At 49.7% G+C, this 23,908-nt stretch overlaps 1 protein-coding gene across 2 annotated transcripts in view; it reads right to left on the bottom strand.

Annotated features, from left to right (window-relative positions):
• Positions 1–5,708: 5,708 nt before the first annotated feature.
• Zbtb7c (zinc finger and BTB domain containing 7C) overlaps positions 5,709–23,908 on the bottom strand; it is a 220,380-nt gene continuing 202,180 nt past the window's right edge. The window contains exons 2-3 of one of the 2 annotated variants that reach the window (XM_013018907.1): positions 10,999–12,216; positions 5,709–6,484 (exon numbers count right to left, since the gene is read on the bottom strand). In XM_013018907.1, the coding sequence (XP_012874361.1) occupies positions 5,833–6,484; positions 10,999–12,216 (1,870 nt within the window). In that variant the 3' untranslated portion in view covers positions 5,709–5,832. The remainder of the gene's footprint in view (positions 6,485–10,998; positions 12,217–23,908) is intronic. The other variant, XM_013018908.1, reaches the window with a different exon arrangement.

Raw genomic sequence — 23,908 nt, forward strand, 5'->3', positions numbered from 1 at the left:
CAGAGTTCACACATAAATAGAGGAACCATGAAGAGAGAGAGAGAGAGTGTGATATACATATTCCAGCAGGGAGATGCTGGAAATGGAAAATGGCCTTGCAGGATCTACTGGTGTTACAGGGAGAGATAACATCAGCCACTGCATTTTGTCTGACCAGTGTATGCCTCTGTGTGTGTGTGTGTGTGTGTGTGTGTGTGTGTGTTCACGTACATCTGACTGAAGATGAAGTGCATTTCCAGGACACATTTGAGATGTTTTGCTCTTATTTGTCAGACCCCTTCTGGACCCCCTTTTTGGGTCTAGCTGCAGGACACCACAGCTCCAGGTCCTCTCACTTCCCGCCCACAGCGTGGCCAGGAAAAGAAAGGCAAGGCGTCTGGTCTCCCTCCTTCCATCAATGCAGGGAAACCCTGTGACTCCATCTCCATCCTTCCAACCCCAAAAGATGGAAACAAGTTGGTGGCTGCTGCCTGCTCCTCCTGGCACCTCCTGAGGACAGATGTGGGCTGGTGGCTGCCCAATGAGGCACTTGCAGGCCGGCTCCCTGCAGGAGCCAGCCCTTCTTGGAGGCTGTCACCCCTTATTGTGCTGCTCTGGTCTCTGACCACCCTGAGCAGGGAGCAGGGGTGGAAATGGTCAGCAGGGGGAGCCAGCGAGCCACTTTTGCATCTGCTACTCTGGTCACAGCCTCTTCAAGGACCAAGGACCTAAGGGTCAGGGCCTCATTCCACAAGGGGTAGGGAGGATACCAGGAGCATCAAGGAGGAGGACATGGGGGGAGGACTTGGAATTGGAAGGGGAGAGGTCACCGTCACCAACATCTCTGAGTCTGTCTCATAATCTGTCTCAGGACATTGGTGTCTCTGCAGGCCTAAGATGTCCCAAAGCTCCTCGCCTTGCTCCTGGCCCAGGTGCTTGAGGCAGTGACCTCTCCTACTCTGCTCCTTGTACCCCAGTAGAGCCCAGGCCCACCTGGCACTCAAAGGAAGGAGCACCCTTCTGTGCCCTCTTCTGATACTGCCCCTCCCGGAGGCTGGAATCTCTTTATTGGTTTGAGCTGGCAAAATCCTTCCATTGTCTCTCATGCTTGTAGAAGCCCCAGGACCTGTTGTTTTGGGATTCGAACTCAGGGCCTTGGGCACCCTATCACTTAAGTAATGTCCCTTGCCCTTTTTGCTTTAGTTATATTTCCAATAGCATTTCATGCATCCCCAACCATTCCATTACTGGATGACAGGCTTAAACCACCACGTCCAGCTTTTTTTTATTGGTTATTGAAGGGCCTTACAGTTTTGTGTTTGGGGCCAGCCTTATGCTGAGATTCTCCTACTTGCAACTTCTGTGTAGCTGACACCTAATGCTGTAGACACGGCAGAGCCCTTGACTTCCTTCCTGTCTTCCTTCTTCCCTCCCAAAGGTGCTTTGTTGTCAACACCCCAATCCACTTGACACCCATCTGAGCACACCACACTTGCTGCGGCTCCACAGAATTCTCACCTAGCTGGGGCTAGGAGATTTAACCTACCTGAAGAGTTCAGATGCAGTTGGAGATTGGGGCATAGCTCCCCCCTTCTCCATGATCACCTAGACCTTCCAGAGGATGCTACTAAGGACCAAAGGATCCCCGAGTGCCTGAGCTTGTGCGATGCTGCAGCCTGGGCTTCTCTCCTCGCCCGGGCTGTGCTTGTCATGAGCTGGGACTTCCCAAAGCTACTGGGTTGCCAAGGACTATTTTGATTGACATCACTAGAAGATTCTGGGAAGAAGGCAAGTCATTCCCCCAGCCAGTGGCTCAAGACATGTTGATGTTAAGACACTTCATAAATGTGATGTAAGAGAGTGAGGAGCTGTTAATGTCAGAAGAACAGAGACTGTTTCACACAGCCTTCCCCTGCAGGAAGGCTGCCTGACTATTCCCTTCCACTCCCGACCCTAGGCTGTCTCCTAGACAGGCCCTCAAATGCTCAGATGCCTCACATGCAGACACATTTGAGTGGAAAATGTGAGAGAAGTTCTTTGAAGAGGTCAGGAAGGTGAGGACCAGAGTGGGCAAGTAACTAGTCTGAGAGCACATAGATCGGGGGAATCTCTATTCAAACCCCAGATCTCTTCTTTTCCTTGTACTAAGAACTGCTGCTGCATATAAAGGTTCTACCACAGCAAGACAGGGATTAAAAATGAAAATGGGGCTCTTGGTGAACCCCTGCCTATCCAAAAAATAATTGCAGGCCAAGGAGTTAATTTACCCTGAGAACCGGGGTAGTCTGAAAGAGGCTCAAATGATAAAAGGAAAGAAGCCCAGCTCCACATCAGGGAGTGGAGGAAGCAGGCCAGCACCCAAAATGGTGGCAAGGCCATCTAGAAGCCACTGGAGATCTCCAGGGAGAACTGGCAATGGGGCATCAGCCAGCAACTCAGGACTATCCCCTTCTCACACATCACAGGCTCTACACACACAGACACACAGACATAGACAGACACAGACATAGACAGACACAGACATAGACAGACACAGACATAGACAGACACAGACAGACAGACAGACACAGACACAGACAGACACAGACAGACAGACAGACAGACAGACACACACACACACACACACGGGCTCCCAGACTTTTGAAAGCTTAGAATTAAACCGAGCCTCACAAAGCTACAATGTAAGAGATTAGTAAGAGTTGAGTTCTGAGCCAGGGTCCAGTGGTTCACACATGTAATCCTAGCTAGTAATCTTAGGAGGCTGAGAGCTAAGGATCCTGGTTTGAAGCCAGCCTAGGGAAGGATAGTCCATGAGACTCTTATCTCTAATTAATTTAGCAAAAAGCTAGAAGTGGCGCTGTGGCTCAAGTAGTAGAGCATTAGCCCTGAGTTCAAGCCCCAGTACTGGCATACAAAAAAAAAGAGAGAGAAAGATAAAAAAAGGAAAGAAAGAATTGAGCTCTAGTCTCCTCAATCACACAAGACCATCAGACACGTTAAATAACAGGAATATGGAGATCAACCTAAAGCAGGGCATCAGGCAAATGGAACTCATTTTTACTCAAAACACTATCCTTCACTCTAGGTGTTATTGCACATGCTTATAATTCCAGCCTCAGGAGGCTGAGGCAGGAGGTCAAAAATTTTTTGTTTGTTTGATTTTTGGGTCCGGTCGTGGGGCCTGAACTCTGGGCTTAGGCGCTGTCCCTCAGCTCTTCAGCTCAAGGCTAGTGCTCTACCACTTGAGCCACAGCACCACTTCGGCTTTTTTCTTTTTGCTTATGTGGTGCTGAAGAATCAAACCCAGGGCCTCATGCATGCAAGGCAAGTGCTCTACCACTGAGCCACCTTCCCAGCCCCAGGCGGACAGAAATTTTGAGGCTAGTCTGGATTACATAGCTGACACTGTCTCAAAAAAACAAAAACAAAACCCAAATGAACAAACAAAACAACCCTTCTCTCCTTTAAATGATTAAATCAGGGTCAAATCTTTGTGCTTGGTAAAAGTGTCCTGCCGTTGACATTATTTTAAAGTATATGACACCAAATAGTCTAAATCTTCCACAGTCCTATGAACTTCCAGTAGTGACATCTCACAGAAGTGCAATGCTCAATATCATTTCATTTCAAGTCAATTAATACTGTTTAATAAATAGGCCAGAAAATTAGCTGAGAGTCTCTCAGTAGGATGCAGCGTGCAACCAAAGTTATGGAAGATTGTCCCTTGAATCACTAAGGCAAACTTTGCTGAGTGTCATAATACATAGAGCGATCACATAAAAAGTTATAAATAGAAAAAAAATCCCCAAGTTCTCCTATAGACCGACAGGGAAATCAGGACATCCAGGAAAAAAAAATTGAAACCAAACAAAACACCACCTCCCCTCTCCCTCCCACCGGCCCAATTGCTTCAAGTTCATGATCATACAGTACTTGATATCTTTGGATATTTTACAATGTACAGCTCTAAACTGCAGCCAAGAAGAAACGAAAAGAACTAACCAGTCATCTGAAAAATTGAGTTTATAAGAAGTCATTACCTTTACAAAATAAAAACAAAAGCCCAACACCATGATTCCACGTAGTTCATTTGTTCATTTGATGTTTGGTTTGGCCCCAGTCCCTTGACTGATGGAGAACATGAGTGTGTTCGCTGATGGGTCCCAAAAGTTATGTCTGAAATGGGGACAGGGATCTGAGAGGCAGTTGTCCGGGCAGATGACCGCTGAGGGCAGGTGTCTCCTGGCTGGCGTGAAGAGGCAGGGAGTCTCTTCTGGAGAGTTACGAGATGGGCAGAGTCTGTGGTCTTCTCTGGCCTTTTTGTTTTTGTTCTTTTTTTTTTCCTCAGGAGAAAGCCAAGGCGATAGGAAGAACCAAGTCTCTTGGGCCCACGGCTTGGGAGGTCAGGACTCCCATTTCTGGACCATCCAGGCAGATGTACACACCTCTCTGGGCTACTGAGAAACCAAAGCAAAGTCAGCAGGAAGAAGAAAGGGGGAATGAAAAGGAAGAGCTATCAGGGAGAAGCCAGGCAGAGAATCTCTCTTCTTGCCCAGCATCTGTCACTAACCATAGAACTAGAAAATCATGTGGCATCTCAATTCTCACAGCCCAACAAACACAGAGGTCCCCCACCCCACCCCTTCCATACCCAGCCCCTTTGTCAAAAGAAAGGGAGCCAAATACCTTAGCCTCAGTGCTGGATTATAAAGGAAGGTAGTGCTTTGCTCAAACACAGCAAAGTAGGCAGTCACCAGCAAAGCTGAGAACTGGAGAACCCTCCGACTCCAGAGGCCCCTGGGTGACTAGGCCAGGTCTGCATTTCAAGAACTAGGAAGGGACGATGCTGCCAGGTGTTCAGACTGGCAGCCTCAGTCCACGTTGACCACAGAGCTCAGAGAGGGCATGTGAACATGGGGCAGAGACTGACTAGGGCTCTTGGGGGGTGGGGACAGGTGGTATTTGGAGCTCTGCCTGTCTGTCATCCTTGTCTAGTTTGGCACATTTCTCATCTTTGCTAATTTGTGTGGTGGTGATAAAAAAAATTAAGTCCAGTAAGATCAGCTGTTTCCCCAGAGATTTTAGAGGTACGTAAGTCACTACTCTCTAAGGCTCCTCTTTGGAGGGATACGTTGTTAGTATGTGTGGAGGTGAAGGGGAGGAGAGGGAAATCTAAACCACCACCTCCTTTCACAGAATGGGGAGGGGGAAAAAAAAGAATGGGGAGGGGGGACACAGAGGCACGGAGAGCTGACCTGTCCAAGATCACAGGGTGAGTAAATTAAAAATGGGTCCAGACTCCAAATAGTCTGGCTCCTGGCTCCAAGAGGTGTCCTTGTCAATCAGATTATGTCTTTCTATGTGGCATTTGAGCACTGTCCAAAGGAACCTCAGGGTTTCTGGAGATCAGCAAAAGACCCCTAAAAAGCTGTGTTGGGAGGGGCTCCCCCCCAACACTGTGGGGTCCACCAAGGTATGTGCTCAGGCCCAGCCTTACTCTTGCTCCATCTGAGCAGCCCACTGGCCAAGCAAGCCCTGTCCTAGAGCCCCACAAGGCTTCATAGCACACTTGGCACCCAGTGTGAGGCCCTCCATTGTGCCAGGCAGGGAGAGAATCCGGCCAGCTCCAGGCCCCTTTGGGAAGAGATGCCAGTTCAGACACTGGCAAAAGGCAGGCCTAGGAAACGTCATTTGCTGCTACTATATATATATATATATATATATATTCATTTCCCTTTGTGTTTGCAAAATACAAAGTTCAAACCCACTGGAGGGAGTGCAGAGTGGGCCTGGGAGAGGGGGAGGGCAGGGAGCAGGGGGCAGGGCCAAGGACTGGGGTCTACCAGGGCCAGTCTAGTTGTTGGCTTCAGACAAGGAGGCCACGTGATTCAGGCCGGCGAGCCCGGGAAGGCCGGCCAGGCCTGCGGCCCAGGGGTCGGGCAGCGGAAAGTAGGGCCGCGCGGCGGCCACGTTCTCGGCCAAGGCCAAGGCCAGGAGGCCACCCGCGTTCCTTTCTGCCTCCATCTGCGCGCGCCCGAACAGCTTCATCTGCGTCTCCTCGAACTGGCGCTCCAGCTCCTGCAGGCTCAGGGCACCCTTGGGGGCTGCCAGGAAGTGCTTGGCAGGGCTGGGGCCTGGGAGGCACATGGCTGCGCCGCCCAAGTGGCCGCCCACGTCGCCCAGCGCGGGGGGCATCACAAAGGCCGCCTTGTCGGGTGGGGGCTCCGCGGGCCCAAAGAGCAGGCTGGTGGCTCTCCAGGCGGCGGGCTTGCGACCACGCCGGGGCCGGGCCATGCGACAGCTCTGGCGCTTGATGTGGCGGTGCAGGTGGTCGGAGCGCGTGAAGCTCTTGTAGCAGAACTCGCACTGGTAGGGGCGCACGCCCGTGTGGATGCGCATGTGGTTCTTGAGGTCGTAGTTGTGCACGAACTTGGCGTTGCAGTGGATGCACAGGTAGGGCCGCTCCCCCGTGTGCTTCCGCATGTGGATCTTGAGTTTGTCCTGCCTGCAAGGCGAGAGCCGAGAGTCAATCTCTGCGCGGAAAAGCCCGCTTCTCACCTTCCCTTCTCTCTTCCTCAGGAACCGAAGGCTCCCCAGAGCCCCGCTTCTGGATGGGGATCTCCATCTAAGATCTACCTCGACTTCTGCCCCACCCCAAACAGGTGTGGTCCCGCAGCTGAATTAGGGAGAGGCAGAAGGCACAATCCCTCCCCTCCCCCAACACACACCAAACTTCCTTCACATACAAACTCTGAGTAATGAACCCCTCTTGTGTAAACCGGGGTCTGTCTGTCTCCCCTCCTAGGAAATAGGCTTGCTGGAGAATTATGTCCCTAGAAGTCACCATTCTGACCCTCCTCACTCTCTGACCCTACAGACACTTCTGACTGACTGACTGTACTTTCATCTCATACTTTCTCTCTCCAGGTGACAGGCTTCCCTTTGGGTTCATCCTGGGTGTTTTGTTCACAGCCCCTGATCTCACCCCGGTCCCTGGCTGTTGGGAGCCGCTTGTCCTCTGCACTAATTTGAGTGCTCTAGAGGCAGGGCACACCTTCAAGCCTCCAGCTCTGTGGTTTCTTACCCAGAGCCCTTTTTGTCTGCAGACAATTTCAGGGTTTACAAAAGAGCCAGGTGCAACAGGAATGCAGCTAATCCAGGATGAAGCTCTTAGGGGTTTAAGAGTATTATTTCCAGGTAAGGCACAGTACTGGGTGGGACTCCTGTGAGGGTCCGGGGGCCCCTGCTCCAGCTGCAGATGCACCACCAGCTTGCAGGGGTAATCTTAGGTAGGTTTTGCAAGGGCTCTCCCATGGCTGAACTTTCCAGAGCTGATGGGGAGTTTGGGCTTGTATGAGCTGAGTCTGTGTCGCTCCTGGTGGTCTTGAAAGGAAAATGACTTCCTGGGTTTGCTGTTTTAAGGCCCGAAAGCTCACTAATCCAGTCTATAGAGCCTTTCAATCTGCCTTGGGTGGAGGGGGCAGGTGGCAGGGAATCCTCCCACCATCCTTCTCTAGCTTTCCCCAACTGACCAGAAGTGGGAGGGGTCCGAGTCCCATCTCCACAGGCTTGGGTGGAGTCTCTGCCTATAATTGCAGTCTCCAATTTGAGGCCCAAGTTGGTGTGTCCTTCCTAAAATGACCAGATTCAAACCATGCTCAGCATACAGGAGCTGCTGTGGGGCCCGGCGGCCACTAGAGGTCTCACTGGCGCTCATTTCCAAAACAGTCCCCAGGGCCAGGCAGAAGAAAGAAGGGCATTCTTGTGAACACTGTGTTGGTGGCAGGAGACTGGAAAGGAATCAGCCCTCCCACGAGAGTTCACTGAGGACTGGAGGGTCCAGGAAGGTGGGGAGCAGGATGGGCAGGGAGAGGAGGACCTGAAGCTGGCACACACTTGACCAGCTCTACCACACCCACCAATCTTCTGTTTCCTAGGGCTCCCATATCTGTGAGCAATGTTCTCCCAGCCCGCCTAGTCCCTAAGGGACTCTCCATCTGCATTGTCTGCAGTCCTGCTTGGACCCTCCAGGTCCTCACCTGGCAGGTGAGGCATTTCCCAGGCAAGGGCCATTGTGTGTGCCCTTGTCCCTCATGCAGCAGGCTCAGTGCTTACATGAGCCAGGCACCTTAGGAATCATCCCTCCCTCTCCTCCACTCAAATTCCACCTGGATACTGAGGCTCATAGAGGGCAGAAGACATCACCCAGGTCACATAGCTAGGCAGAGACACAGCAGGGTCTGAACCTGGGTGTCATGACCACTCTGGTGCTCCTCCCAAAGTACCCAACCTCTGTGTGTTCATTCATTTAGTGACAGCTATTCAGCATGGTGCATTCTGTTGCCCTCCTCCAGCATGGGGCATGGAGGGGGGGTGGTACCTGCCACTATGACCAGTCCTCTTTATTTTTTTTCTAGTATTGGGACTTGAACTCAGGGCTTGAGTGTTATTCCTTTGCTTTGTTTCTCAAGGATAGTGCTATTCCACTAGCATTCCATTTCTAGCCTTTCTTCTTTTTTTGGTGGTGGTTAATTGGGGATGAGTCTATGGATTTTTCTTGCCTGTACTGGCTTGGAACTGTGATCCTCAGATTACAGCCTCTTGAGTAGCTAGGATTATAGGCACCTGGCTCTAGTGTTCTTTTATCCTCTACATGGTGCACAGCATCAAACGTATGTAGAGCAGCTGCATATGTCATGTTTTGGATTGACCAATGGCCAGCAGGGCCAATTTCAAAACTCCACAATTCTAACACTAATGTGTTTGCTTTGACCTTATCTCCTCCCCATATCTGCCAGCTCATGCCATCTCCTGGCCTCCAGACCCAGCCATGGCCATGTGCACACGAGGCTGCTTTGCAGTCCTTCTCCTAGCTCAGAGATCACACTGCGGGGAATGAGCAGACCCCCAGGCCTGGGTTGTGGTTCCCAGAGAGGCTGGAAGGGAGTCTTCTAGCCCCTTCCACTCAGGCTTCTTGTGACCTGATGACCTGAAATGACTCTTCCTGCTACATGATCTTGGCCAAGGTTCCCAGAGCTGTTGGGAGGGCCAGACTGGGAAGAAAATAAAGAAGAGAAAGCTGAGCTCTTGGTCTTGTGGGTAAAGCGGGCATCTGATGAGGAAGAGGGGGCTATCATCATTTGGCTGACATTGAGAGTGGGGCCCTAGACTAAAAGTTGTAGCTCTTGGGATGTTTGCAGGTGATTCTGCCCCCATTGGTGGCATCATGGCTCATCACCAGGTGGGTTGTGAGACAATAGAAGCTGTCCATCCTTTCCCCACGGGTATGTCCTCCGTGGCACCTTTGTTGTCTTTGGGGCCAGCTACTTCTCACTGCAGCTTCCACTTCCTGTGTGAGGCTACTTCTCACTGCAGCTTCCACTTCCTGTGTGAGGCAGGCATGGACAGTCTGAGAATGGACATACAGGAGGTGTAAGACCCAGGGCCTGAGCCTACGGACCACTGCAGAGACAGGAGCTTCTCTATGAATCAGGAAGGAGTCAGGCTGCAGCTGGAGGAATTGTATCTTAGAGGACATCTGTGGGCAGAGTATCTCAGCCACTCAGCCACTCCTGCTGAAGAGCCTCTAGGTGGGGAAAAGGGAAAGCATAATGCATCATGGCAGGGGGACTCAGCCAAACAGCAGGCCCCAGTGGAATGGCTGCTGGAAGACTTGGCTACAGAGAGTGACAGGGAAACCTCAGCCCTAGGCCAGGGCTGAGCATCGCTGGATACTCTTGCTGGGTAGCTCACCTTTCCCTCCCCTGTGGGGGAGAGGAAAGAAAGGGCCAGTGGTTCTGAAGAATGTAACAGGGAGGAGGAACGGAGCACTCATCCTGACAGCCACAGCCCATAGTGAGAAATGAAGTCTATGATGGGAATCAGGCCAGAAAAATCTCCTCCACTCCTCCTGCCCTCTGACCCTGGGCTTTCTCTGCCTCTGGAGAGGAGCCCCCAAAGCTTATCTGATCTTGTTCCGGAGGGTCAGAGCCCAGTGGGAACCAAGTGAAGGGAGGTGGGGATGGGGGCTGGATGGCAGATGCTGCAGCTGGAGACAGACCTGGAACCCAGATGGCTGTCATCCCCACTGAGTGGGAGGAACCCACAGGCGGGCATGGCAGATGGCTGGGTGGCCGGAAGAGGGGTAGGGAGACCACAGATACTGAGGCTTGCTGAAGGGGCCATAAGGAATGCACTGGGAGGGACTTTTCTGGAATGTTGTCCTCCCTACCAAACAGCATTGCTGCTCCAACCAGGAGGCCTCTGGAGAATGTTCCAGAGTCTAGAGGGCAGTGCCTGGTCCAGTTTAAAACTTCCCTAGTGAAGGTGGGGCCTGCATGTTGGCGATCCCAGCATGCACCTCACGGAGGCTGGAGGGGTGGGATCACTGTGTGTTACTCTCAGCTGTTTATTCCACCGAAGCCACCAGCTGGGGAGTTCCCACTGTCAACCGTCTACCGAGTGACAGGCACAAGAAACCAGGAAGGAGAAGCCAGGCTAGGCAGGCCAGGGCTCTCCAGGTGGATTCAGTGGCCCAGATCTGGATTGGATCTGTGGGGTCATTCTTAGGGGGCCTGGCACTCTCAGGCTGGAGCAAGCTCTCTGCTGAAGATGAATGAATTACACTTGAACTTGATTCTCACATGCGCTCCATATTATCTATCTCCCTAGCATTCTGTGCTTTAGTGAAGCCTTGTCTAGTAGGCATTCTCACCCAGCCTCATGAAGCTAAGTGAACTCAGGGGGGAAAAAAGGAGCTAGGAAGTGGGGTAGCACTGCCCAAGAGGACATGATGTGGCAGGGCCATTATTATGGACCGTTCAGGGGGAGGTGGATCTGAGGAACGTGGGATCCAGCTGCTCTGTGGGATAATAACAATGTCCTGAGGGCAGCATTGTAGGGCTGCTGGGGCTGTCAGCTGCTCACTGCTATATCTCTCTGCTGTCATCACCACGCCTCTGGCCCTGGCCCAGCCCCCCTACCCCCCCCCCCGCCCCCACCTCAGCTGCGTCTGCGCACCTGGTGAAGCGGACCTCGCAGATGTTACACATATATGGCTTCTCCCCAGTGTGGGTTCTCATGTGCCGCGGCAGCTTCCCAGCCCCCATGATGACCTTGTGGCAGATGGGACACTGCTGAGAGGCCTTGGGCTTCAGCTTGCGCTCCTCCACCAGTGGCCAAGGTGGAAAGAGACTCCCCAGGTGGGTGGCACTCAGGAAGTTGAGATAGGCACCATAGTCGTTCTCTGCCTTGATGGGGCCTAGAGGCCCCCCGGGCAGGTCAGGGAACATGTCCTTGAAGAAATCACTAGGGAAGGGTGGGGGTGGGGGTGGGGGAAGCTCTTCCTTCTCCTCTTCCTTGATCTTCCGGTTTTTGATGACTAGATCCAGTGGCCCATTGTCCATGGACTGCTCAGGCAACTGGGCAAAGGCACCAAAGTCCCCTGGCCAGAGGTGAGGGAAGAAGTCCGGGGTGAATGGAGATAAGCTAGGTCTGTCGGGGATGTTAGCTTTGGGGTACAAGTTTTCCCTCAGCAGAGATTCAATGGAGAAATCCCGGATCACCCCCAGATGGCCAGGGCTGTCGGCCGGGAAGGAATCGGAGAAGTCTCTGGGTGTGTCTGAATAGGCCTTCTCTGTGAGATGGTCTGTTTTGGAGGGGCTTTGGTGGCAATTGATGTCCTGGGGGTCAGGCAAGTTTTCTTGGTCAGCAAAGTCCTCTGTATCATCGTCCTCCTCCTCTTCCTCCTCCTCCTCCTCTTCATCCTCCTCATCGTCATCATCTTCGTCATCATCATCATCTTCCTTGTCATCCTCCTCACCACCATCACCACCAGGCTCTATGATCTCCAGGCATACATTCACAATGCACTGGATCTCCAGCATCCTGGCAGCGTTGAGGATGTGTTTGACATTGGCGGCAGTGATGGTGAGTGTGGAGGTATAGGCAAACTCCAGGATGGCGGCCAGGGCCTCAGGCTGGACGAAGTCGATCTCATAGACGTAGGGCTGGCTGGTTAGGCTGCCAGCTGTGAAGAGCTTCTTAAAGTACTTGCTGCAGGCAGCCAGCACGGAGCGGTGGGTGGGGTACTCCTGTTCCTGGACCACAAGCAGCACGTCACACAGTAGGCCGGCATGCCGCTGCTCATTGAGGCTGCAAAGGAGTTCACTGCTGTGGTTGGGGAAGGGGATGCCAATGAGCTCATCAATGCCATTGGCCATGTTCTCAGCCAGACCCCTGTGGGAATAAACAGAGAGGAAGACGGGTTGTTAGTGAACATGGTGGCAGGAGGATTGCCTCTGCTAGGAAGTCAACTCTCCTACTTCTTGGCTTTGCCAAGCTATAAGTCACAGTCTGGATCAAGCGGAAGCTGTGCGCTGCACTCGAGGGCTCTGAGCTTCTTACTAAGGTGGTGGGCATCAGCTATTTAGCAAAAGCCACAGAGGCTTCTCCCAGGCTTGATGCATCAAATTCCACTCCGTTAACGTGGATTTGTGGTATGCCAGGATGAATGGCACAGGAAGCCCAGCTGTTCTGTGCATTCCAGGGACTGTATCCTCCTCTTACATAAGTACCACCTGGTGCTTCCACTGAGAATTGTTCTTTCTCATTTGTTTCCCAAATCCTAGAACACTGTAACACATTCATATTTTGCACTGGGTACCAGGAAGCTTAAAATCAATTTTGTGGTCCATTTTCAGCCAGTGAATGGGAGCCTCGTGGCATGTGTTTTGCCTTCTGACTTTATCCTGGCTGGCAGAATTTCCTTTCACTTGCAATCCTGACTAAAAAAAAGGATGAACAGCTTATATATGTATATCGGTGAGCTGTTTCACTTATTTAAATTTAATAGATACAAATACATGGTTAATTAATTTATCATGTCTGTGTTCCATTAGTCACACAGATATATAAGCCCTCAAGAGAAGATGCTTCTGAGATGCTCGGTTATTGTCGATGGTCCCTGACTTGTGATGGTCTGATTTAGGATTTTTTGACATTACAATGGTGTGAAAATGTACTCGTACAATTTTGTCTTTCATGTTTATTAAAGTACTCACTAAATTCCATGAGCTATTGAATATTTGGTTAATGTTTCCAACCAGGACAAAATAATTGGACCTACTTCTCAGGCAAAGCCTCAATATGGCCCATGAATAAATCCTAGCAAAGGCCTGACCCTTCTCTGTGGGCAGCTAAAACGGAGCAAAGAAAGAGAAAAACTGCACACTCCTGTGCCAGTGGGAGGAGCTCTGGGGACACTCACACTGCCATCTTCTGAAGTTTTAGCACTGGGAAGGCAGAGGACAAAGGAGGTGAGAAAAGTGCCTGTTGAGAGCAGGGAACCCCAGGGAGTTGGAAAGTACACGGGGTGCTGCGAACACCCATTGCCATACTTCCCTTCCATCACAGAACAGCCTGGATTGTCCTGAGGCAATCCCACCTATCCAGGAAGTTCTCAGTTCTCCTAATCCTAGCTACTCAGCCTTCTGAATAGCTAAGAATTACAGGCGTGAACCACTGGAACCCAGCAGATTTTGGTCTTTTGAACAGCTGAGTTTGGCCATCTTTATGTCTTTATGTGGGCTTGGATATCTCTGTTAGGTTCCCTAAGCTGCTTGAGGGCAGATGCTACCATCAAATGCTCAGCACAGTGCTAGCACAGAGCCAGTGAACATCTGTGATGATGGCTGTATTCAGCTTGGAAATCACGGTTGTGCAGGTTGTTTACAATGGTACTCCATCTAAGGGGGCTGTGGTATCACATTCGAAGATGGCTGCCAGTGATTCCTGTCTCTTGGTAATGGCAAGATTTCATACCTTTGTGTGTTCTCCCACATACACAGTACAGATGTGTAGCCAATAAGATTTGTGGAAATGATGACATATGACATCTGAAGCAGAATCACCTTCACTATTTCAGCTTTGCTCTCTCTTGGATCACTCATTCTAGGAAGCTGGCAGCCATATTGGTAGGATGCTCAAGCGTCCCTATGGAGCAGGTCATACAGCATGAGTCTGAGGCTTCCTATTAACAGCCAACAGCCATTTTCCAATTGGTGGGTGATCTATGTTGAGGGTGGCCCTTAAGGCCCCAGAAGACCTTCTAATAATGACAACCTCAGTTGACAGCTTGATGGCCATCTCATGAATAACTTGGAACTAAAGCTATTCAGCTCAGCTTCTCCTGAAGTTCTTCCTCCACAGTAGCTGTGGGACAATGTTTACAATGGCTTTGCGCCAATCAGCTCTAAAGTTGTTTGTTATACTGAAATAGTAACTGGTAGAAGGGTACTGTTCACTTCCCAGACATCACACATCTCTGATTTTTATCATGACAGTTTACTGACAGATGGCAGTTAAATGTCTCAGTCCATGTTATTACAAATACATTTTAGTAGATAGTAAATTCATTGAAGAAGTGACAATCTTTCCCAATTTCCCCAAAGTCAGCCTAGAGGAAGCAGGGTTTTGACCTCAGAGGGGGTTTTCTCTTTTGAAAACATTGTGAGTAAATTGCCCTTCCACTGTTAGGTAGAAAACCAAGATCAATCTGACCTGGGGAAATTAGTTCTTTATGGACAGCCCCATTTTCTTGTTTGCTGAGTACTTACTCTTTAAAGATAGTAATGTCTAAATAAATAATGTCTCCAAATGTTTCTGAGGGGAAATTCCCACCTTCCTTAAGCATTTCTCTCTGCCTTCTTAAACAGAGGCGCCTGTGTGCCTGTGTGTTGGTGCTCAGTGACTCAGTCTATGATGTGTGTTGGCCAAGCGCCTGAGGAACAAAGCATGGGTAGTTAGGATCTAGAATCAGGTGACTGGAGCTGTGATTTTAGAAGACATTTCCAACTCTCTGGGCTCTTCCTCTGTGCCATTGGATGGCCATATCATGACCATGAGTTTGGGAAGTGGGCAACAAACCCTGGTGACCCTGGATTTGAAGGCTGGCCTGCCTAGCAGCGATTCTTACTGTGTCTTGCTTTGTGGTCTTGTTTCCACTCTTGGAGGAAAGGATGTAACCATGGTAGCTCAGAGTTGTTTTTCTAGGCAGGAGATTAACCTGGGAGTGGAGGCCAAGAGGGGTGAGCTGTGGTCAGCCGTGGGGGGGGGAAGGCTGCCACTCACGGGTTTATTGTCTCTTTGGGAAGAAGCACCTCTGTCCTGTGCTTTGGGAACTTTGCCTGATGACCCTGAGATTCCCATGCCCTGTTGGGCAGGCAGACAGCAGAGTCCCAAGGGGGATGCCACACCCCTCCCCCCTTCCTGAGCCCAAACCAGGGCAGTTTGTCTCCAAGAATAACATACACAAAGGGGAAAAAATTAAACACATGCGCGCACACACACACCCCTCTCAACAGCTAGTAGACACCTAATATCAAACATAAATTTCTGGTAGGAAGGGGTTAGAAATACACATACAAACACACATCCCTATATAAAATTAAAAAGTGAGGAGAAAGAAGGGTCCAAAATGTAGAAAAGAAGTGAAGGCAAGAGTGCAGGGGCAGGGGATACCATTTCATCATAGCCTGGGCCTCTGCCTCCATGGAAGGCTCTAGAACCCAGCAACTTTCACAAAGATATTGGGTTACTCAACTGTAAAATTAGAGCAGGTGATCTCTTTAAGAGAGAGCTCTGCTCCCCTCTCTTCAATCCTAGGGGCAGCAAGCCAAGAAGGTAGCTAGCATTGACCATCATACCCAATACTAGCCACTATTTATTTTTTTAGGTCCGGTCGTGGGGCCTGAACTCTGGGCCTGGGCACTGTCCCTCAGCTCTTCAGCTCAAGGCTAGTGCTCTACCACTTGAGCCACAGCGCCACTTCCGGCTTTTTTCTTTTTGCTTATGTGGTGCTGAGGAATCGAACCCAGGGCCTCAGGCATTCAAGGCAAGTGCTCTACCACTGAGCTACCTTCCCACCCCACTAGCCACTATTTATCAAGTGCCTGTTAACCAACCTGACTGCTAATCCTTCCTCCAAAGCATGACTGTGGCTGAGTGTTGGTGGCTCATGACTTAATTCTAGTTACTCAGGAGGCTGAGATCTGAGGATCATGATTTGAAGTCACCCCATACAGAAAAGTCCCCATGAGACTCTTATCTCCAATCAACCACTCAAAATCCAGAAGTGGAGCTGTGGCTCAAAGTGGTAAAATGCCAGCCTTGAGCAAAAAAAAAAAAAAAAGAGCTCAGGGACAGCACCCAGGAGTTGAGCTCAAGCCTAACAACAACAATAACAAAAAATAACAAAAGTGTCAAAAGCGCATTTTCTACCTGTATCTGCAGTACAGAGACAGAACAGGTCCAGAGAAACCAGAAATGTGCCAAAGGCCGCACAGCAAGTGTCAGCATAATTTCTTTAGCTGTTGTTGTTTTCAGGTAGGGTCTTTCTGTCATAGCCCAGACTGGTTTCAAACTCATGACCTCTGCACTAGTCTCCTGAGTGCTGAAATTCCAGGTGTATGCTACTATGCCCTGATAAACTCAGTTGCATTTGATGTCCAAGCTGTTGTTTGTTACCATTCACCATGCTGCTCCTATCAAGTCCCTTTGAATGAGAGGTAGGAACATTTGAACTCTACCCCTGGAAGGCTGATTGCCACTCTAGGGTGTGAGAGTATGTGCCACGTTGCTGAGGCCCACACCCTCAGGTAACTAAGGGGAGCAAGGCTCAGTGCTAAGTGCAAATGGGGGGTGTGAACAGAAAGACACTGACCCCTCTGGGAGGGGAATCAGGAAGCCTTCCAGGAGCTGTGAAGGAGAAAGAGGATTTTGTTGGGCATAGCACGAATATATTCCACATCATTTGGATCTGGAAGGGTTTGGATTTCTCGAGTTCCTCCCAAAAATGTATTTATCCCCAGATCCCCCGAGTGGGGTCACACCAGAAATGTTTTCAGCCAGCTTGGGCCTGGAGCCACATTGAGCAGGAGGCCAGGTTGAGGCATTTGCCCTGTTCTTGGGCAGATGGGTGGTTTATGGGACTTGGGCTGGTTTTGCTCTTCTGGGCCAGGGGGGAAATGTCTCCTTTCCAGTGTGGCAGCAAGGACCAAATGAGGTAATGAACATCAGATGCTCTGATGGAGAGCTCAGCCACTGTCAGCCCTCTGAAGTCCAGGAAGGATATAGGTCCCTCACAGGTGGGAGTCTAGGCTGGGGTAGAATCATCCCAGAAGCTAACATGATTTCCATGTGTTTGTGATCTCTGCTGCTTTGACATTGCAGACAGTGCTTCTGAGCTCCAGAGCCACCCCTGGCAGGTGCAAGGACAGCACAGTGTACCTCCTGTCTCAGGGAGGCTGAGGCTGGCAAGGCTGGCATGCAACATGAAGCCATTTTATAGATGGGGAGCAAGAGATACAGGAAGAAGCCCGTCTAGGATCTCAAGGTGCAGTAGCATCAGAGACAGAACTTAGAACTTAGAACAAGAGTGTTCTAATGGGCAAGCTTGTATCCTCTCCTCATCCCTGCTCCCCCTCCTCCAATTAGATCACAAAGCCTCCAAACTAGATGCAGGGCTGCCTGGCTAGCAGAGATCCCCTGTTGTTGGTTTTCCAATGAGGAAGTCATGCACATGCTATCCTCAGTTTACTAATCTGGGCAACAGGCAAGTGGCAATGTCAATCTCACTGTGTGCTATGTAAGTGGAGTAAGTTGGTCTGAAGCACCAGGCCCATTTGGGATATTTATAACAACCATTCCCCCACCCCCCACATGCTGCTGACCTGTTTCAGGACAAGGCTTGTTTCCTCTATGTCTACGGTTTCCCCCAGGATACCAGCAAATAGAACCTGGTGGACCTATATGAATGAGATCCACTCGAATAAAAGCGACAGATTTGATGCTAAACATATTGGCAGGATGCCTCAAACTCTCTGCTTTGGGGATACTTGATATTTGAACACAGCCTGGATATTCACAAGATACTTTTAATAACTTCATCTTTACCACTCATTGTCTGGTGGGTTCAGAGAGACTAACTGCCTATGTCACACAGCTAAAAAGTAGCTTTAATAGTATTGCTTGCTTGTCTTCCCAGGCTGCCTTGGTGGTGTGATTATGGAGGCAATTCTAGTACTATGATCCACAGTTCCAGTGTCTCCCAGAATTCCTCTTAGTTAAGTGAATCTGGGACTCGGGACAGTGTTTCCATCTGTCAAATCTCCAGGGCAGGCTGGCCATGCCAGCTGACTCCCAGTGTCCAGACAGCCCATCCAGCTCCACCCTGTCTACCACCCCCAGCTCTTCCTTGCCCTGGCCTGGAGCTTCTAAGCCACCTGGTGGAATTGGTGGTTGCTGTGAAAGGGTAGAAAAGCCGTGGTTTTCCTTTCCAGACCCAAGACAAGGTGGGGCAGCTACCTGGGCCTTTGGAAGTAGGTCTTTATGCCGTGTGGTCTAAAGCAGTGAAACCCACAAGTGTGCATGTGTATGTGTGTGTGTGTGTGGGGGGGGGTTGGCCGCTCTAGCAGGAGAGAAGGTGGGAAGGCCTAGCCAAAGCAACGGCCAGCCCCTGTCTCTGCTAGGTATGTGCCACTCTGCCCTTGGCCCCAGGCAATGGAGCTACTCCCCTTGGCCCTGGAATGCCCTTGAGAGCTTGGGCTGCCCCAGGGAATGGGAGGCTAGGCAGGGCTACTTCAATTATCAGCCTATATGGAAGCTATGAATACCCTGGGCAGAGTGCCCACTGGCTGAAGCCTGTCTCACCTGTCCTGCCACCCTGCCGAGATATGCCTGGATCCCCAGGCCCCAGCAAGGCGTGGCCTCACGAAGCACAGCCCCCTCTCCTGTAGAGGGCTCTGAACTTTCTTCCTCTGACGAAGGTGTCAGCCAACCAGATGTTTCCTTACAGCTGCGAGGCAGGCCCTCCCTAACTCCCATGATCATACACCTCTTTCCTTTTCCACACTATACAGGGTCCCCTCCATGTTTCCCCCAAAAAGACCTATGGAGCCTTGGTAGGGGCTCCCCGGGTCCTCACCTTAGCCACAGATTTCCTGTGGCACTGTATGCACTCAGTCCCTGCTCTAGGTTCTGTAGTAAGCCCATAAAGCAACTGACCATGTGCCTGTTGCGCCTGCCTTTCAGAAGAGCTCGTTCCTACCCACCTTTCACCACCTCTGTGGCTAGATGATTATTATGTCCACTTTGCTGATGAGAAATACAGGCCCCGAACTGAACCCCTTTCCCCCAAGGTCACAGACTACCTGAATGTCAGAACCCCCTCCCCCCGCCCCCAGCTTCTGTCTGAGGTATCAAGCTGTGTACACTCCAGGTAGCTTGGGGTGCAAACTGTCACCCCGCACCTCAGCAACAGCAGCATGTCTTCTGTCTCTAGCTGTGTCCCCCCCACACCCACTTTGCTCTGGTGAATTTTCAAGCTGAGTTTCTAAAAATTATTCATTCACCCTTTATTTATTGCCAGGCAGGGGCAATGGAGAGAGGGAGACTTGTTTTTGCTTAAGAAAAATTGTCCACCATTTTTTTCTTTATGTTCAAAATAAAGGATTTACTACTTGTGTTTATTACAGGCGATTTCCTGAGCCAGAAAACTCCTTGGGAGGCTTATTAAACCTTATTAAACCACAAAAATTTAGATAATAAAATAAATCACTCGTTTCCCATAAACAGCACCAGGCACGTGGTAGTGTGCTTCAGGGTCCCAGCTGTCCCTGGCTGCTTTTTCAGGAGGAGTCCCCAAGCTGGACTGCAGTGGCTTTCTGTAGCCTGTATCAGCACAAAGTCACAATTCCCTGAGGCTGGGGGACATACACATTGTTCCCCTAAGGAGCTCTAGTCTGTAAAACTTCTGCCCTCAATGGGCACTCTGCAGAAGAGTCATTGTCCTAAGTAACTTACATGGGTTCTAATTTTATCCTCTTAAGAATCCCAGGAGGAGTTGGGCTCCAGTGGCTCATGCTTGTAATCCTAGCCACTCAGGAGGCTGAGATCTGAGGATTGTGGTTTGAAGCCAGCCCAGGCAGAAAAGTTCCCATGAGACTCTTTATCTCTAATTAACCACTAGCTGTGGCACAGAGTGGTAGAGCTCTAGTCATGAGTAAAAAAGCTTAGGGACAGTGCCCAGATCAAGCCCCACATCCAACCAAAAAAAAATCCCATGAGGTAATTATTCTCCTCCTCCTTCTCTTCCTATTTTACCTCCTCCTCCTTCTCCTCCTCCACCTTTTCCTCTAGCTCCTCATCACATCAAGTTTCAAGTTAGGAAACTGAGGTAGAGCTGGGACCTGAGGCCAAGCATCAATGCCCCAGGTTCCCTAGGCAGTCTGCCCTGCCACCTCTTCAAGGCCAGAATGATTACCCATTTCTCTAAGTGTTAGAGAAACTGGAATTCAAGAAATGGGGCTCCTGGCCTTAAGACTTCACAGAAGAGAGAAAGAAACAAGATGAGTGCTCTGTACTAGTTCAGGGGTGTGGACAAGGCACATTGGGTCAGAGGTCAGGGGCTCTGCTGGGCTCGGGGCAGGGACATCATGAAGGAAGGGAGGCCCCCAGGCAGCTTGGGCATGGGGCCAGGGAGCAGAGCATTCCAGCAAGATGGACAGCGTATGCTAGGTAAGACACGGAGGCTGAGCAAGCATGTCACATGCATGTAGGAGTATTGAATGTTTGGGGGTGATACCAGGTTCAAAGGTAGAAAGTGGGTGAGTTTGGGGACTAACAGGTCCAAGGTGGGGGAAGAGGTTGGAAGGCCACAGATCACAGTGGGTGGGAAGGTGAGGCAGGGAGATGAGGAGGTTCCCAAGCATCTGGACTCTGTTAAAGAGGCCATGGGAGGTTAAGGGTGGGAGGGGACTGTGCGGTGATGCATTTGAGGAGGGTGTCAGCAACCAGTCAGAAGACTGTAGCTTCCCACCCAGGCAGCTGCTTCTCATTATCCACAGCCACTCCCTGCCCTTCTCTTACCCCAGACCTTGTGGTGCAGAATCCGGTCTGGGAGTGGTCCCTGTGGGGTAGCAGCTGTGGGAGGAAGGCGGGCAGAATCACAGCCCGAGGCTGGCACAGGTGTGTGATATTCCAGTTAATGTCTCATCCTTTGAAAATGTGTCGCCCTCCTCTGTGCACCCCAATTTGGAGACATGGCCCAAATCAGGGGTCCAGCCAGATGCCATAAGATCCCAGCCCTGCCTGTGTTTTCCAAAGGAAATGAAACCTCAGATTTGCTTCTGAACTTGCGCTTTTCTTCTGTGTGAACACCATTCACCAGGAGAACCTCCTGGCATTTGGCTAGGAACAAACACATTGGAAGCTTGCAATTTTCAGGCTTAATTGCAGTTATGTATAATATTATAGTGAGCTTTTATGGCCCCAAGAAAGTCCAAGCATTTCCTCTTCCTATTTATACTCGTGTCCAGTTTCTCCTTGGCTATAATTTCTTTTATTGCCTACTGCAGACGCTGAAGGCTATTGGGTGCTAGGAAGCCTTCCCATAGAAAGAGCAATTAGGATGCAAGCTGGACACTCACCTGCCACAGATTGCTTCCTCCTGGAGTCCTGCTACTGGTCACTCCCCATGTGCTTGGCCTGGGTTCATGATGTTCCTGGCTTTACAATGCATCTAAATCTGATTTAGAGAGTTTCTGGATTCACTGGCCAGAGAAGACTAACCCATAAGGAGCAGGAGGAACTCATTAGGAGTCCAGAGTAGGCGGGGTCCTGCAATCATGGCTACGGGAGCCAGGGAGTCATAGGTGGATATCTGGGCAGGCCCCTAGGACATTGCCTTGAGATCAGAAATGTTCAACGAGAAATACACGTTTAAAAGTTAGAAAAGGGGTCAAGATCTAGTGACTCTTGCCTATAATCCTGGCTACTCAGGAGGCTGAGCTTTGAGGATTGCAGCTTGAAGCCAGCCTGGGCAGCAAAGTCTGCAAGACTCTGATCTCCAATTAACCACCAAAATGCTGGAAGTGGAGCTGTGGCTCAAGTGAAAGAGCATCAGCCTTTAGCACACACATGTGCACGCACACGTGTGCACACAGGTTAACAAAAAGTTTGCAAGAAACCATTCTTTGCAGATGAGAAGATTGGGTACTTTCCACTACAAATAACAGACAAGGTCAAAAATATGTTAGAAGACTTCATTTACTTGGCAAGAAGAATAGAAACAACACCTAGGAATAAGGTCGTAAGTAAAGCTCAAGATCTAGAGCAAGAAAGTTTTCAAAACTGACAGAAGCATTCAACAATGCTTATTATGACAATAGGAAGATAGGCCTTGTTCTTAGATAAGGGGTCACAATATTGTAAAGATGCCAATTCCATCTTAATCATTTCAACAAACGCAATGTGATAGCAATTAAGACATCAGCCAGAATTTCTATTGATATTAGAGAAGCTGGTTCTGAAGTTCATATAGAAAAGCCAAGAAAAGCCAAGGCATTTTTGGAACAGATGAATCATGGGAATAGGAAGACTACCACTTAAGCAGCCCTACCAGATAGGAAAATACATTAGAGAACCACTATGTAAACTAATGGGTCCAGGATCACACACAGAAAGACAGATCCATAGAAATAGACGCCTATCCATAGAAATAGATCCACAAATAGATGCTTATCAATTCATACAACTTGTGTAGGCAATATGAAGACAGATTTTCTATTTTAGTTCACATAGTGGAGCAATCTGAAATAATACTGGTATTCACATCTTGAATGGTTCTCTCAGGTATCAGGGAAGTGATGGTTGGGAGAGATATAGCCATCTCTACTTGGCTTCTCTTGGAACTCATGCTGCAGAGAAAGCTAGTAGCCATGTTGGGGGATCTGTAAGCATCCTATGAAGTCCATATGGAGCAGAATGGAAGGCTCCCATCAACAAGCGTAATCAATGTGAAGCTGTTTAAGTATGCCATCTTGATAGCAAATCCTTCTATGATGTTATCAGAAGCCAGCAGTGCTAGTCAATAGCTAGACCACAACCTCAGGGGAAACCCAGAGCCAGAAACTCCCCAGCAAAGCTGCTCTGAACTCCTGACTGTACAAATCATGAGGTAAAAACCATATATTTACAGTTTTCTTAATCTGCTAAAGTTTGAGGACATTTGGTTAATATAACACAATAACTAATACCTATTAATTGATTCAATTCCAGGAGGCAAGATGTACTTTTTTTTCCAGTCCATTTTCTTTCTTGCTTAGATTTTTGTGTGTATAATCTTGTCTCTCCAAACAAGATCTGTAATTCCTATATAGCTCCTATCATGCTTGAGCAGGGTGGTAGTGGCTGGGAACAGAAGCTCATTATTTGTGAAGAGAAGATAGAGCAGTATTTGAAAGCTCACACAAATATGCAATGTTTCTCATTTGCCAAGTGCCTTTCTGAGTGTGCACTATGGCTTGGAATGGCTTGAGTGTGTTCCCCCAAGCTTGAAGCGTTAGAAGTTTGGTGCTAATATGGTGGTGTTGAGGTAGTAGAAATCTGTCTTGTCATGTGACTGTGTCACCTCTGCCATATTGTGGTGATACAGTCAGGAGGCTCTCCCCAGAGCTCAGCGGATGCCTGCACCATCTATAGTCTTTTTTTTGTTGTTGTTGGTCATGGGGCTTGAACTCTGGGCCTGGATGCTGTCCCTTAGCTCTTCAGCACTCTACCACTTGAGCCACAGCGCCACTTCTGGTTTTCTGGTGGTTTATTGGAGATAAGAGTCTCACAGACTTTCCTGCCTGGGCTGGCTTTGAACCACGATCCTTATATTTCAGCCTCCTGAGTAGCTAGGATTACAGGCTTGAGCCATCGGTGCCCAGCACCATCTGTAGTCTTTGGATCTTTACAGTAAGGAGCTAAGTAAACCATCTATTCTTTATAAGGTACCCAGACTTAGATATTTGGTTCCAACAACAGAAAATGCAGTAGTGTAGTGGGCAAACAACATTCTGTGTGTGAATATTCACCTGCAACTCACCAC

The sequence above is a fragment of the Dipodomys ordii genome, unplaced genomic scaffold (genome assembly GCF_000151885.1).
Source record: "Dipodomys ordii isolate 6190 unplaced genomic scaffold, Dord_2.0 Scaffold43, whole genome shotgun sequence".
Lineage (NCBI taxonomy): Eukaryota > Metazoa > Chordata > Mammalia > Rodentia > Heteromyidae > Dipodomys > Dipodomys ordii.